This window comes from Sphaeramia orbicularis, chromosome 4, assembly GCF_902148855.1.
Source record: "Sphaeramia orbicularis chromosome 4, fSphaOr1.1, whole genome shotgun sequence".
In the NCBI taxonomy this organism is placed as follows: domain Eukaryota; kingdom Metazoa; phylum Chordata; class Actinopteri; order Kurtiformes; family Apogonidae; genus Sphaeramia; species Sphaeramia orbicularis.
Window position 1 is genome coordinate 11,700,635 of NC_043960.1, and position 16,412 is coordinate 11,717,046.

At 38.1% G+C, this 16,412-nt stretch overlaps 1 protein-coding gene across 1 annotated transcript in view; it reads right to left on the reverse strand.

The window, feature by feature from the left end:
* Positions 1-1,510: 1,510 nt before the first annotated feature.
* Positions 1,511-16,412, reverse strand: part of LOC115417723 (ephrin type-B receptor 1-like) — a 205,403-nt gene continuing 190,501 nt past the window's right edge. Inside the window, exons 18-20 of the mRNA XM_030131765.1 lie at positions 13,095-13,291; positions 12,800-12,958; positions 1,511-6,746 (exon numbers count right to left, since the gene is read on the reverse strand). Of these exons, the coding sequence (XP_029987625.1) occupies positions 6,635-6,746; positions 12,800-12,958; positions 13,095-13,291 (468 nt within the window). The 3' untranslated portion in view covers positions 1,511-6,634. The remainder of the gene's footprint in view (positions 6,747-12,799; positions 12,959-13,094; positions 13,292-16,412) is intronic.

Genomic DNA, 16,412 nt, shown 5'->3' on the forward strand with positions numbered 1-16,412 from the left:
GATTGTGGACAGAGATGCTTGTTTTCATGATCAGTTATTGATATATTCGTGCAAAAAGTCACTTTTTCTTGAGTTTTCTCTGTTTTGATATAATAACCTTTGACTGTGCTCTGAGTTTTCATGAACATCTAAATTAAATATAGGAAATTAAATAGAGAAAAATGCATGATTTACAGTGAAAAATGCAAAATACAGGGAATAATATATATTGTGAAATATTCACCAGTAAAAGCCATGGAGTTCAGTGTCAGTGGATGGAAACACTGGGTTTATGTTCAGTTAATGATATATTTGACTGAAAAAGTCACTTTTTCTGCATTTTTCCCTTTTTGATATAATAACTTTCAACTTTAATTTGAGTTTTTATGAACATCTTTATGACCAGTAAATTAAATATAGGAAAATATCTGATTGATAGTGATAACATGCAAAAAAACAGAGGGTAGTATTATAATAAACGGTGATAAATCACTTAAGAAAGGTTAGAAAAAATTTCATTTGGGAAGTGACACAAAAGTAGCTCTGGATCTTTATGGGTTAAACATCTCAACATGTTCTAGTGTTCATGTTCTTCTCAGTATTTGTGTATTTACGCTCAAAATAATCCACAAAACTGATGGCAGAATGAGCTTCCATTTTGGATACAGTAAACACTTTTAGGGGAGTATTTATTACTTTTCAGCCAAAGCCTTCATTGTAATCAAATTTCATTCTCTGTCACTTAGCTACATTTTATGTCAATTACACTCCTAACGTGAATTCATGGCACTCATTAGCCATTTTCAATAGTTCCTGTGCTGTTAATCTGTTTCATATGAATTGATGGGGCTCTGGCTGCTGTGAATAATACACTGCTGCAGACTCCACAGGCTGGCAGGTAATGGGTTTCTTTTATTAGTGAATCTGGCTTTAAATGTGATTCAATTTGACCCGCCTGGTGGTGTTTTTAAAAAAAACTTTTGTAATTTTTTTTTTTTTTTTTCTTTGTCCATTCAGTTGTGTTAAATGCTTTGAACGCTCTGAGGAGAAATCTATTATATCACTGAAAGTCATCCTCGCAGGTTGTAAACTTTGCCATCTATCAACAAAAAAACTACAGTGAAAAACATGAGTCACTGACTAATTACAAAAAAAAAGTGACACCCGCTCTCATGAATGATTAATTTAGTCTGCTGGTATAAAAGCAGAACTCATTATGGACTTTTATTACTCTTTTTTATTACTTTTCACAATGCTGTTGTCTTCTGTAACCTACTGAAGAATTTATTATATATGAGGAAAACTGTAGGTTTAATATTGCCTCTAGTGGGAAAAAAAATCAGAGAATATTGAACATTTATGACCAGCCTAGTCATCCTCAAATGATTTACTTTACTTAGAATATTTATATAGTTCTTGAGTCGTCATGAAAGTGTTTTAACAGATGTCTTTTCTAGTCTTACAATACTAAAAAAATATATAAACTTCCTTGTCTCTGCTTTATTTAGGGTCCGAAGGCCAAGATGATGAGTTCGATTTGTCCTCTTTATTGACAAACAGTGCATTGTAAATGTAAGATTCAGAAAGTAACAGCTACAAACTCACACACACACAATGTACAAACATTTCACTGTACACTAAACACATACGTACGTCATATTACACACACCCGCACACACACGGAGATGCACAAGCGTGCTCGTATTCACATTATATTACAGTTTTTATAATACATTACAGTGGGATGCTCGGACTATATGAGCAGTAACACCTATAACAGTATTTTAGGTAAACAGAGAAAGGCAGCTGATTATTTAGCTGTTGCTTTTTTTTCTTTTAAGAGAAAACATACATTACGTACATACTGAAAAGTATGGCAAGCAATATAAAAAACAAATTAACAGAAGAAAAAAACACTTGTTTGTGCATGTCTTGAGTGAACAGACTGTTTTCGTTTCTGTTTATTTGATGAAACACTGGCGATGATGGAAGAGATGAGATTAAAATGTGAGTTCAACTTCTTTGTGTTTCAGTTTAAAAGCAAATATTAAATATTTGGACAGAGAAAACCTTCAGTTTCACAGTTTTGGGATAAAAGCTCTTCCTCAAACCCACAACAAAAAAACCACAAGGTTGTTTTTTATATATATATATATTAATGTAATGCTTACTATCACATCCCTAAGAGATGCCAGTACAAAGTGTTTGTGAGAAAAGTGCATCTTAGAGAAGAGTGATTGCTTGCCTTCAAACTGTCTTGTCAAAGCAGACAGAGAAAATGCAGAGCGACTAGTACAGAGTGGTTGTGGGCATTAGGAAAAGAAAGAGGGCAGCTGAGTAGAGTCAGAGAGGCAGGGAGGCAGGGAGAGACAGACAAAAAGAGAAAGAGTAATCTCTCCACACCAAGCCTCATTTTTATTCAAACATGAGAGCCGAGCTTTGCCTCTCGCCTCCATTTCTCCCTTTTTTTTCCCCCCTTCTTCTGTTATCCTTTCCTTCTCCTTTTGCCCCTTCTGTTACATATTCCCTTTCAGTTTTACTCCTTTTCATAAGTCGTCTTCTCTCATCTTCAGCCTCACCTACAGTATCTATTACAGCAGAGCAACAAGAAAGGAGAAAAGCTCCCATAAAGAATCAGCCATTAAAAGATAAATCCACCCTTAAGCATTTGCTGGGGATGCACTTTGAATTTGTGCTTGTTTTCATCTGTTGTTTTTTTTGTGCCACTTTTTGCTATTTCTGTGTTAATTGGCCGAATACACTGCCATATAATGTAGATATATTTCCAGCACAGTCACAGCTCAGTCTGAATTGAGTTTTCTATCTAAAATATCTGCAGTAAATGTCAGGTTTGATGTTGGTCTCAAAGAGCGAGGGCTTTTGTCTGCATCTGCCATTTGTCCCCCTCTATTCAATGATGAACAGGCAGAAATACATGGATGTCTCCATCAGCAGTGATCCCAGAGGACAAGTATGCATTGCAGCTGCATAATATGTTGAATTTTACAAAAAGAAAGAGGTTATCATATGCACCAGTGTTCACAGATTAATATAGTGTTTGATAACATGCCAGCCACTGAGATTTCTAGCATGAGTATCTCAGTACCACTGAGCATGTTTAGTAAAAGCAAAACTACATCCTAAACTTTGTAAAACATAATGTCAAACAGGTTATTCAGTGGTTGAGCTTTCCTTCATGCAAGAAAACCTTAAAGGTATCCTTGTTGAACATTTCAAAAGTTGCTTTATAAATGAATTATTCATCTGTTTTTGCAAGAAAATGTCATAATTTTGTTTACTTTGATCTCAAAATCCTGAAACAGGCTAATACATAGAAGCGAGAACATTCATTGGAAATATAGTGACTGAATAAATAAAGTAAAAGTATTGAAGAAACCTTGAGCCAAAGCTTCACACTCCCAGTAAAAATAACTAACAATCACGATGTACCCTTGAATTACCCAGCCATTAATCACATAATCTATTAGGTTTGGCTTCTATTCATCGGCTAAAACCGAATGTTTATTTTCTTGTTTAAAATGTGCACAAAAAGAAAAGTCTTTATTAATATTTCTCTCATCAAGGGCATCGATGTAGGGTGGATTTAGCTTTTAATAAGCACATCAATAAAGTAACATCTTCTCAACAAACCCTTAAAAGCACTTCATTTTGGATTAATCTCTGTATATACAACACAATTACCCTACAAAATATCTCATTTTATGCATTAGTGTGCACTATTCAAAGTCAAATCTGCCTTGTTCCTGAGTATTCTCTTTGTGCTCTGACCAAAACATGCCGTTTATTTAAATACAAGATGTGTTGTAGATTATTTGCCTTCATTGTCTTTTCACAAACACTGACACAGTAACATGTGAAATTGCTGACATTCTCTGAAAGCTCACATCTAACCTTGTTAAACACCAGAAGAAAAGAAAAATGAAGCATAGATAGACACATCACACATAGCTCAAATGTTACATAATGTATTAAGATGCCTGCCTGTGTTGATAGCTTTCATTTCTTCAGAGTGCCATTTTTTTTTAAAGTGGCGTTCAATATGAGCTTTTAGACGCACTTGTCTCACTCTTTATTAAACCCCGAAGCCAACGCTGCAACCGTTTTTCCAGAGGCATCTATTTACAACGAATTATGCCTCTGAAACACTGACTGAAGCTCCCAGTTGATCTCAATACGTCCTGATAAAATGTTCAATAAGCTATCGTTGCCGGGCAACAAATACAATTGTGGTCGCGGGTGGCGTGTGGGGTTTTTGGTGAAACGTGGAAAATGAAACGTTGGGAGGCTTCAAATAGTTATGTGAACCTTTCAATGTCACAACTTTCATAAATAAAAGACTTTTGTGGCGCCCCAGCAGTAAAGAGCGTTGGTGCGAGACGAACACAAACACAGCATTCTGTAGGACACGTCCGAGTCATGCAGCAGTAAAACATGTTAAAAACAAACAACCAACTAAACATTGTCACTTCTGCTATTGTGAGTGCGACTCACAGCGGATGAGACATAAAATCACCACATCCAATCAAAGCGGCAAACTAGTAATCCTTGCACACACATGACCAGGGGTTTGGGCTGACGGCGGAGCGAGGCTGCTGTTGTTTCACAGCTGGTAATCTGCTCAGCGCTCAGATAAAAGCGATCTCCCAGTGCTCCTCCACCAGTGTGCCTCCGAGTCAGATCAGGCCTTCTTGATATGATATGTTGCTCCAATGCGAAGACAGCGAGTCAAACATCACATTTAAGTCCTAAAACATGAGCAATAAACCAGAAAAATCCTGTTTCCACTCCCAATTTATCTATTTTTTTTTTTTTTTTTCTCGTTAAATCTTCCCCGCATGTCCGAGATATCAACCTTTGCTGCTTGTAAATGCGTGTTATGTATGGCTGAGCACTTAAAAGGTTTCTGTCCACAGATGAGAACGCTGATAGGGCACTTCATGTCATTTCCGCTGCAAAGTGACACAACAGTATTAATCAGTGTTGTCAATCGGGGAAAACGCGAGTGTCATAACAGACTCTGAAAACAATGACATGTCCAGCAGCCAAAGGAAAATTCTTAATACAAAAGGACCCTGCCTGCCTGCGTGCCGGCTGTACAGCCATGATTACCATCTGGAAAGCAGCCATACAGTTCTGACAACGGTGTCACAGAAATGAGATTTGTTTCATGCGTGGATGGTGCATGAGCGTAACACAGTGGAATTCTGGTTTTGTTCATGTGCTCTATTAATGCTTGACTGGCAGGCAGCTCAGCGTCTGCAGCCAAATCACAAGAACATTGGATGAGAATACCTTTTCGGTCTTTTGAGATTTTCTGGCCACAGCAGTGCCTTCACAACAGGTGCGTCTTAGCAGCTGGTAATGACTCAATACCCATAGCCTCTTAAGCTGCCTTTCCCTTTTATTCTTCCAAACATAGATGCCTTGCTGTCTAGCCGGGAAGGGAACTTTTTTTCTCTGGTTACACTGCTATGCTATAATACTTTCCTTATCAGATTTTGTTCCCGTTTCCTGATCTGTAATTGGCTGTACCCAGACAGCACTTTTAGTGATTGTAAAATATCCATGTTAGGACGCCTCTGAATTAGGCAGAGTATTTAAGTCGTCCAGGCTTTGCTAAATCTCTGCACTGAAGAATATGTCTTTTCAAGGCTGCAAGGAGGGTACAAAAAAATACAACTATGAAAGCTATTTTATCTATGTTTTTTTTTTTTTTTTTTTCTCTAAACTCCACAGCACTTCAAAAGTTTGTTCCAGTCATGAGTCATCGAGAGGAAGATAATCATAAGGAACTCACAAATACTCCAGTGACAATTACTTTTCAATGAGTAACTAGGAAATAAAACCTCCCATATCATAACATGTACAGACTCTTCAATATGAAGAAGGTGCAATTTAACTGTTGGCGTTAGTTTAAATTTAAATGGTAGCAATTTTCACCAACACGCTGAAGTCGTCTCAACAAAACATACTGATGGTTACAAGGCCTGCAGTGGGTCTTGATGGATTAGAAGCCTTTTGTCAGATTGTGTCCTTCCATGTAAGTGTCCTTTATACAGTAGTATGTGTATGTTTGATGTATCCTTTTACTAGAAAAAGGCTCATATCATCCTTGAATCACACTCAGATTAAAAAAAAAACACTCTTTAGGGTTCACTGTTGAAAGAGAGTTTTGTGAAAAGTGTTTTTTTTTTTTCTCACTTGAGCTCTGTAAGATCACATAAAAGAAAAACAAACATTATTTCCAGTTTTTCATCTTGCACAGTCAGTCTGATTGCTGTATTTACTCTCCAATCTGCCTTGACTGACCTCTTGCACTATGCATTGAATTCAGTCCAGGGGACATTTAGTTCAGATCTATTTGGGAAACTGAATGGCATGAGAGACAGCTATGCATCGACTCACAGAGACCCGGTGAGCGTTGCAGCCACGCAGACACTTACACTGCAGGACCACCGTGATTGTTTTAGACACTTTAAATGGTTGGAGTCTCCTAGAGCAGCAAACTAAAGTGTGAAAAACAAAAGTAGAAAGGTCATCCGCCTTCAGAAGTGGACATTCCTCTTCATCCCACAGACTGTACACTGGTGGAATATCTCATACTGTATGACTCTAATGTGACTCTAATGTGTGGTTACACCGACTCAGTGGGAGACTGGTCATCATTGTGGTGCCTCATTGACTGGACACTGGTCAAGATTTTCTTCTGGTGTCCAGCAAGAGACACGCCGATCCTCTGTAGGTCTCTGGAAACACAGAAAGAAAGACGTATAAGAGGTGGAACTAACTACACCAACAAAATCTTAAAACAGCAAGGCTATGCTAAAAGGGACTATAAATAGTATTTCTATTTTCAAATATTAAACTAGAAAAGCACTCTGAGAGCGCAGACCTCCGCCAAGGCAGATCAGTGCCGCTCCCCCGATCACCACCAAAATTTAATCATTTGCTCCTTGTGCCAGTGTCAACATTTCCTGAAATTTTCATCCAAATCCGTCCATAACTTTTTGAGTTATCTTGCACACGGACAGACAGACAGACAGACAGACAGGCAAACCAGTGCTGGCAAAAACATAACCTCCTTGGCTGAGGTAAAAATGGCCAAAATTTTCATTGGAGTGTTTAGAATAAAGAGACCTGACAACAACAATGTATTGGATTGTAGCGATATGAACTGGATCTAGTCAGACCAACAGGCCGGGGGATTTATGCAACCACTAGAGAGAGTAGTGAGTAACTCTGCTGGTCTCCCATGGAAAACTAACACCACGGGGGCTTTGACCAAAGCATCAGAAGGAGAAGGAGGATCCAAGGATGGAGGGATGCAGGGGACATTAACCAATTTCCTTCATCTACTGTTTGTTTGACTGTTGTTTATTTTCATATTCAACTAATTCTGTAAAGTCCTGTGAGGCAACCTTGTTGTGATATAAGGCTCTACAAATAAAACTGAATTGAATCAGAAGTGACCAAATGGGATGAGAACAACAAAGAAACAACCTACAATGTCTGTTTCCTCCTCTGGACACTAAATGAAAAGAATGGAGTTTGATGATGAAATCACAGCATTTCTCCTTCACATGTGAATTTGATTATTAGGCTTATGAAGGTGTAAGGTTATGTTATCATATTTGCTAAGTTATTGTTTGTTGATCCACAGTTCAGACTAAATTGTGACAGTTCTGACCTGGTTTGGATGATTCCAAACAGATCTTTAATGCAGCTACTGACAGCATAAACTGTACAGAAAACAGAGGTGATTTGTGGTTTTTCTGTGGCTGTTTTCTGTCTAAAAACAGAGCTAAGATAACGGAGCTATGGTAACAGAGCTAAGCTAACAGAGCTATGATGTAAACTATCAACTGACACAACACATGAAGAGTATAAGACAGTGTTATTTTAACCAGCTGTCCGAAGAAGAGGTTATGGGTTTAAGTTTGAAGTATAAAACTTGATGATACCAAAATACAAAAGTGTGTAGCCAGTGAGCTTTATACTTCATTCAGTGAGTGATACAGTCTATGGATACATAGTGTTGATTCTTTGGTGCCTTCGGTAATCATAAGTGTGTACTGGTACTTCCCCCTGCTGTTGAGAGTTTGGAATGTCAGTATGACCCCTTTCAATATACTTTCTCAAATGAAAAATGCTCCGCACACAGTAAAGTGGAAATAATATATATAAATATTCAATTATTAAAGGTTAATTGTGTAAGACTTAGTGGTATCTAGTGGTGAACTTATAAAGTGGCTGGTCTTCTCTATATCCAATGCTTCATTTCTACATTCCAGACTATTTAGATAAGGGGATAATGATTCTAGGTAATGCATGCTGGATGCCACCTGTCAACAAAAGAAATAAAAAGAAGAAAACGTTTATTCTGGGACGCTAGCGGTGCAATGTGATCACCCTCTCCTTCTACAGACATAAACATCTCATTCTACGGTAACAAAAATATAGTGATTCTTATTTATAAGGTGATTTTACAATAATGAAAACAAAACTATGAAGATAATATTCCATTTCTGCAATTTGATCGCCCTAAATCGTACACACCAAACATTTAACGATTACATATGGCAACTGGGGTATTCTGCTTATATCTGACATGTCTGATGGCTTTTTGAGGATTAATATAGACCCTAGTTTCCAAATCTAATTTACCACACATAGCACATCATTTCTTTGTGTCACCACGAAACAGTTTACTATTCATTTTATCTCTGAATGCGACATTTCATCCATGGAAATCGTCTTAAATAAAGTTCGATGACTCATGCCTCCCCTGCCTGGCCCTATCTGCTGTCTCCACATTGGTACTAAGATAAAGTACGCTTAATTAATCCCTGTGGGGAAATTCATCCTCTGTAGCCAACCCATCGAAACTATTTAGGAACAGTGAGCACCCACTGAGCAGAGCAGGGCAGTAGAACCAGGAACTCCAGGTCTGAGGCTGGTGCCCCGGTCAGAGTTAGTCTCTGATGGACTATTTAAAGCCCTGTTCAGACCACAGATCCACAATGAGATGAGTGGAAAGACTCCCCGACATCCTGAAAACCTGCCAGTTCACACCAATGTGACTAGATGTGATAGTGTTTCAAGTCTCTTTGTGCTGCTGTTGTAACTGATGCTTTTCAGGCTTTTTGTAGCTAAATATAATTTGCACTATTTTAAAATATGGCTAAGGCTTGTGTGTGTCATTTATGCCGCGTTTCCACTATGTCGTACCGGCCCGGCTTGACTTGACTCAGCTCTGCCTTTTTGCGTTTTCATTACGAAAAAGGACCTGGAATCTGGTACCTGGTACTAGTTTTTTGGTATCACCTCCGCCAAGGTTCCAAGACTGGGGAACAGACACTAAAATGTGACGTGTAAACACTGCAAACCACTGATAGGTCAGAGAGTTGTCTCTGTGACCCAGTGTTTGACAAAAACCAGATGCCGAACTTTACAGTAAATATAGCGGTAGGTTAATCCACATGATGACAGCCCGCAAAACTACACCATGGTCGGTCAAGAAGGTTCAGTCTTTGGTGGCTGACATAAAAATTCAGCATTAGCTTGATGAGACAACATGCAACGAGTGAGTTTATCAGCAACTGTCTGTGCAGACGATACGCAAGTAACACACTGCATCGCTATGACGTCCAGGTACTGTAAAGTTGGTAGTATCCTGTGATGGAAACAGTCACCAGGAATAGTACCTGGTACCCAAGTCGAGTCGAACCAAGTTGAGCCAGTTCCATGTAGTGGAAACGTGGCATTATAGACCGGTTTTCTGTAACTTTCTACAATTGATGAAATGTGTAAATGTATGAAAATGATGAATAAAGTAGAATATTGCATTGTCTTGTATTCCCATTTTAAACAGGACGTAACATATGACCACCTGCTGTGAACATGTCAAGCTTGTTGTTTCCTTCACTGTCTGCAAATTGACAAGTCAGAGACTTACTGTCTAACTTCTCTTTAAGGAATACTTCACCCACTAAGTGTCCTCCTTTTACTGTTTAAGGTAAATTGTGTACATAGGTGGAGCTGAGAAGTAACCAACCAACTGGTAGTTAACCTAACATGGGAAAACACCAAACAAATATAAGCTTTGAAAAATTCTTCTGTTCATCAGACAGCAGGGGGCAAGGCTTTGGATGATTGTGGTCTGTTGTCTGAATATTTCTTGCATATGTAAAAATATATCTGCTTAACCCCAGTTCAGTGACTTTTTCTGTTCTTGCTTCAAAACTGTGTCCAGAGTACTAAAAACTTTCATGACAAAAACAACATGGTCAAGAATTGGAAGTTGTCCGTGGTTGTCAACAGAATACCCATGAGAATTTATGCTGTAAACTTTAGACAATTTGTCAATTTCTCCTGTCGGTTCCCAGAGCACTTCCCTTGATTTTATTTGGATTTTGTCACAGAGACACAGCTGCTCCTGAAGCAAACTGATAAGGTGATTCTGTCTTACCCTACGTAAGGTTTTTTCTCTGTCTTTTGTGTCTCTTATGTAACTGCAAAACCAATTTTGGCTGCAACTTAAGAAATCTGAGAAATTGAAAGAGAAAACAGTGAACAAGCAGCGATAATGAGTTTATTTAGTTCCAAGACCAACTACTCCACTCTGTCATATTCTGAGGGGCAGGACTTTTTTTTTTTTTTTTTTTACCAGTTTCATTGACAGTATTTATGTAATACTGTTTGACTCAGTGCTCAACCTGGGGGTTAAAACTGAAACATTTGGGCTAAAACATTGTGGTAGTGGTTCTTTTTCCCAACCATGGACAGAATGAACCAAATTTCATATGAAAAGTTAGAAGTTACATTACACATGACCACGTAATCAACGGAAAACTTAACAAGAAAGTTCATAGTTTAACCCTATAACGTTGAACGTATCATATTTGATACATGAGTTTTGAAGCCCTCTACATGATCACTGTGATGTTTTTTTTCTTCAAAAACCTGATGTATACAATTAGATACATGCAATACACAGATAATCCACCAGGGGGAGGAATTCGTTCACCAGAGGCCTCTCCAGTGACACTACAAGACTGTCATTAATGAGGAAGGAGGCAGAACTTAACTAGTTTTGAAAAGGAATTACCAATTTGTTAGACATGTTTGTGTTATATTATGTTTTTGTTTGTTCAAAAATAATATTTGAGCATTGAGACCCGATGTGTCAAATATAATCCAACACTGAAATTGATATTTGAAAGAAATTGATATTTGAAAGAAATTGATATTTGAAAGAAAAAAAAGTTTTTGCTTGTTCAGAAGGACCAATAAAGGCTCCGGTTTCAAAGAACTGGAATTTTCTGTCAATGATTTAATGGTTCAGGCTTTACGGGGTTAAATAAACATTTAAAAGAATCTTAATGAAAAGTGTTGTTGAATCTACATCTGTCATTTTTTATTGTTTTCTCTTGTCCTCTCTCCTCAGATATCATCATTCATCTCCACTCTATCACTTGTTATAATTTTAAAAGCCTGGAAACTGTTACTTCATAAGATTTAATAAAATCCTGAATATGAAAAAATGTTTATAAAGGGAATTTTGCACACTTTTGAGGTGCAGGCAAGACCTTTTTTGGGATGGACTCTTAATTTCAGCATGATAGGAAGTGCAGCATACAGTACATGCACAATCAACATAATCAAGTTAATCATCATTATTACAAACCGTTTCCATTTTGACCAAATTACCATTTGTGGATGACTTGACCACCTGACTTCAGATAGAGACAGGTCATTCACACCACTGCTTTTTTTCCCCCTTCAGCATTCTACAAACATTTTTTTTTGTTGTGACTCTTTGCTATGAACTGAGCTTGAAAGGAGAAGAAAACTGCTAAGTTCAAATACAAAGATGGATGTAATGTATGATTCAATGCCTTTAGAAGCTTGTTTGAACAGGAAACACACTGATCTACCCACTGCACTAATGTCAACATACATGCCTACACAGTTATGTACAGTCACAGAAAAATATTATTAGATCACCCTTGTTTTCTTCAATTCCTTGATCATTTTAATGCCTGGTACAACTAAAGGTACATTTGTTTGGACAAATATAAAGATAACAACAAAAAGAGCTCATAAGAGTTTAATTTAAGAGCTGATATCTACCTATTTTCCACGTTTTCTTGATAATAACCAAAATCATTTAAGTTCTTACATCAATAGCTATGGCACTGTACTGCCAAAAACAGTGCTTTTAGGCATTCCATGTTTTCTTTTCTGTCTGTTTTAATCACATGATACACACAGCCATTGGTACTTGACTGCATAACCATTGTTTTTGATGACTTTTGATGGTCTAATAAATTTTCCCGCAACTGTAAACTGTTTCAGAATAGCAGATGGTGAAAGGACTGGAAAGCTGATGAAAATAATAACTTCAGACTTGAGTTACTTGAGAGAAAAAGAACCCAAAGATAGCCATTTAATGGAAAGAGTTTGTGTAAACTATGTTAATTTCAAGACAGATTGTGGCTGAAGTTTAAAGAGGATAAATACCACTAATTATCTCGACTGTGGTTCAATTTATTTACAGTAATTACTTTTATTGCTTCATTCTAAACAATGATAAAGAGAGGAAAAAAGGATGGAAGTAAGTAAGCGGATGGGATTCAGGAAGACAGACAGGCATACACATGGAGCAGCAGTCAGCCAACCAGCTGCCCTGCCAGTTGTCCAACTAACAACATGCCAACTTGGCAGGTGAGCAATGTGAGACGAAGGCAGAGAGGGAGGAAGGCAGACAGAAAGAGAGGCGGTAAATGGCTAAACCTACTCGGCTGTGATTTGTGTAACAAGTGGCAAGGAGGTAAAGCCTGAGCCGAGGAAAGAGTCTCGATACTGGGTCATCTTCAGAGCAGCCAGCCAGTCTTCCACAGAGCTCACTCTACTCAGGTCTGGAGCTCCACGGTCTAACAAGGGATGATGGGAGGGACTGCAGAGAGGGGAAACAGGAAGATACAGAGCGGTTAGATAAAACACAGTGTCAGTGAAAAGAAGTGATGACACACAGGGAATGTGTTTGTTCGGTATACTGCTCTGTATGTAAATAAGTCTGTATCTCTACTCACCCAGGAGCCACATTGTTGGTGCCAGCTTTAAGAGATGCAGGGTTGCGAATCATTTTATCCAACATGCTGACAATATCAGGGAACTTTGGCCGTGCATTCCTGTCTTTCTGCCAGCAGTCTAGCATCAGCTGGTGCAGCACTACTGGACAGTCCATGGGAGCTGGCAGCCTGAAGTCCTGCTCTATGGCATTTATCACCTGGGACACAACAAGGCAGGATAAGAGGGACAGAATGAGAGCCAATGAGACAAATGGCTAGAAATCACTACAAGCTGTAAAACCTGATCTATTGTATATTTCATTCTGAATAGACTAGATAAGCACTAATCAATGTGTTCAAAAATAAAATTAGGTCATGACAAGCGCCTGTGTCCATATAGCATTGTTTTCTGGCAGAAGAGCATTGGCAATACACTGGGGAGTATTCAGATGAAGAAAAACAAACCCTGCCCTGTAGACTATATATAAGAATTATTATGTCACAGACTGCTGCTGTGAAGCGATGAATTAGGCATCTGGTCATTGCCAACCTGGTTTTGTTGTTGTTGCCAAATATAGTGCCACAAGTGATCATATATGGACAAGAGAGTGGATCTGGAAGAGTGAGGGTGAAAAGTGCTAAGCTAATACTATTTCCAAACTAGAAAAGCACTCAGAGAGCGCAGACATCTGCCAAGACAGATCAACGCCCCCCCCCATCACCACCAAAATTTAATCATTTGTTCCTTGTGCCAGTATCAACAATTCCTGAAAATTTCACCAAAATCCTTCCAGAACTTTTTGAGTTATCTTGCTAACAGACAGAAAAACAAACCAAAAATCCACCCCTCCATTCCCCCGATCAATACCAAAATTTTTTCATTTGTTCCTTGTGCCAGTATCAACATTTCCTGAAAATGTCATCCAAATCTGTCCATAATTTTTTTGAGTTATCTTGCTAACAGACAAAAAGACAAACCCCGATGACAACATAACCTCTAATTAACCTAACCCTAATTACTGAAAATACTAACCGTACTGCTAAAAAACATGTTAACATTTGTCAAGTAACTAAAAGTACTATGTGGGTTTAACATACACAGTTGTACTTCATAACAGAAACTGCTAACTTTGAGTATATAAACACACCAATTAGTGCTATATTTGAAAACTAACTTACAGATGATACAATCTAATTAATTTAATTACCATTCAGTCACATTAATATTACATAACATGAATTAATAAGCATTATCGGTCTTGATTTTTTAACTCCTTGACTGAAACTACAATTGTCTAGCTAGGAAAAAAAGTTCAAGCTCTGACATTGCAATTAAATGAGCTCTTAATCAAAGCAACCACACTTTTAATTATGCACGATATAATACAAACATTCACATACAGACTGTATTGTTGCCATTAACAGGGACATTATCCACATAAACTGCTACTTATGTAAAGTAAAGTTAGTTATTTTGACATAGGATTATATAGGTCAGTTGTTCCTAACCTTTTTTGGCTTGTGACCCCAGACATTCAAAACTGAGACTTTTTTTTTGTGCTAAAATTAATTTGTTTTTGATCATGTAATAGTTTGCTATACTATGTTGTAGCATTTAGGTTATATAATGTATATTATTATGGACGGAGGCAGAAAAACCAGGTGTAGATTACTGCACAAAGTGAGAATTTTATTTTCCTTGGTCAGGATATGTACAGTCAGTCCAGCTTGGATTTACAAGGCTGACAATTAATACTGAACAAACAAGAACTCAAACTATGAATTGTGAAAAAGCTGCAGCATCTGAAACCGACCACAATGAACATTTGAAAGGTAAACAGTACCACAGTGCTTCAGTTTCAGCTTCAAAGTTTGTCATGTCTTTTATGTATTGGGATTGTCTCTCTCAACTCACCATATTTTTTTTATTCTTAAGTTTTTTTTTTTTTTTTTTTTTGTTATTAATTACTAGAAATTTCAGGCGACCCCAAGGTTGAAAACCACTGATATACAGTAGGTGCTGATCCACTACTCAAGGCAGCCTCAAGTGGCCATTTGAGGAACTGCAGGCTTTGGAGGTTGCCACTTGCACTACATATAACTTTTTTCTATGCCAACACTGTATGATGCAGCAGAATTGTCCCTTTGCTCTTTACTTTGGCTTTTCCAGCCGATAAATGGACTTCTCTGTCTCTTGTGATAATATCTGTGTAGCATATGGCTGCAGATGTGACTTCTGATTAACTCCCCTACAAGTCTGACATTTCCTGCTCTTTTGTGACAGCTTTCTGAACAATTTTTAAGATTTTTAACTAGAGGCACTGATGATCAGAAAGAAACACTGATGGACAGGAGCCCTGGCTGTTCTCAATGTCCCCTTAGATTAACATTATCTCTTAGCTTATTGTTTTCAATTAACAACCCAAAGTGGTACGACTATCAATCAATTCTAGTTGGCTTTGTTATTTATTGATAATGTACGTGTGCGCAGTAGTCACATCACAGCAGGTCCTGCAATGTAGGAGGTAAATGAACTCCGTGTGTTCTCGTCTAATTCCAACCTGGTCACCTGACACACACAGCGCACAGCCATCCACCAATCACAACTGTTCTTAATCAGTTTTTCCTGAAGCAGACCACGCCCCAAAACAAACAAGAGAAAATCACTGAAAACTCGGTGCCAAAAATAAAAAGCAGTGTCAGTTATCTGGAATTATTTTGGCCACAAGGAGGATGAAACCGAAACACGTGTTGTGTGTCGATAGTGCCTTACACCTGTCGACACAACGAGAGGAAACACAACTTTGTTTGACCATTTACGTCAGCACCACAATATTACATGCTCCTGAGTAGGTTTTCATATCGCAATATATATCGCAGGGTTAAAAAAAAATCGCAATGTCTGTTTTTTTTGGTAATATCGTGCAGCCCTAATACATATACCTGCGATAGTTGGAGGTGATTTTTTTTGTCAGAAACACTGATTCAAATTAAGACAAACCCTTCTTTCTTTCTCTCTCTCTCTCTCCCTCTTTCTTTCTCTCTTTCTCTCTCTTCCTTCCTCCCTCTCTCTCTCTTTTTCTTTCTTTCTTCTTTCTTCCTTCCTCTCTTTCTTTCTCTCCCTCCTTCCTTCCCTTTTCTTTCTTTCTTTTTCTTTCTTTCTTTCTCCCTCCTTCCTTCCTTCCTTTCTTTCTCTCTCCCTCCTTCCTCCCTCCCTCCCTCCTTTCTTTCTCTCTCTCTCCCTCTCTCTCTTTCTTTCTTTCTTCCTCCCTCCCTCTTTCTTTCTCTCTCACCCTCTCTCTCTCTCTCCCTCTTTCTTTCTTTCTTTCTCTCTCTCCC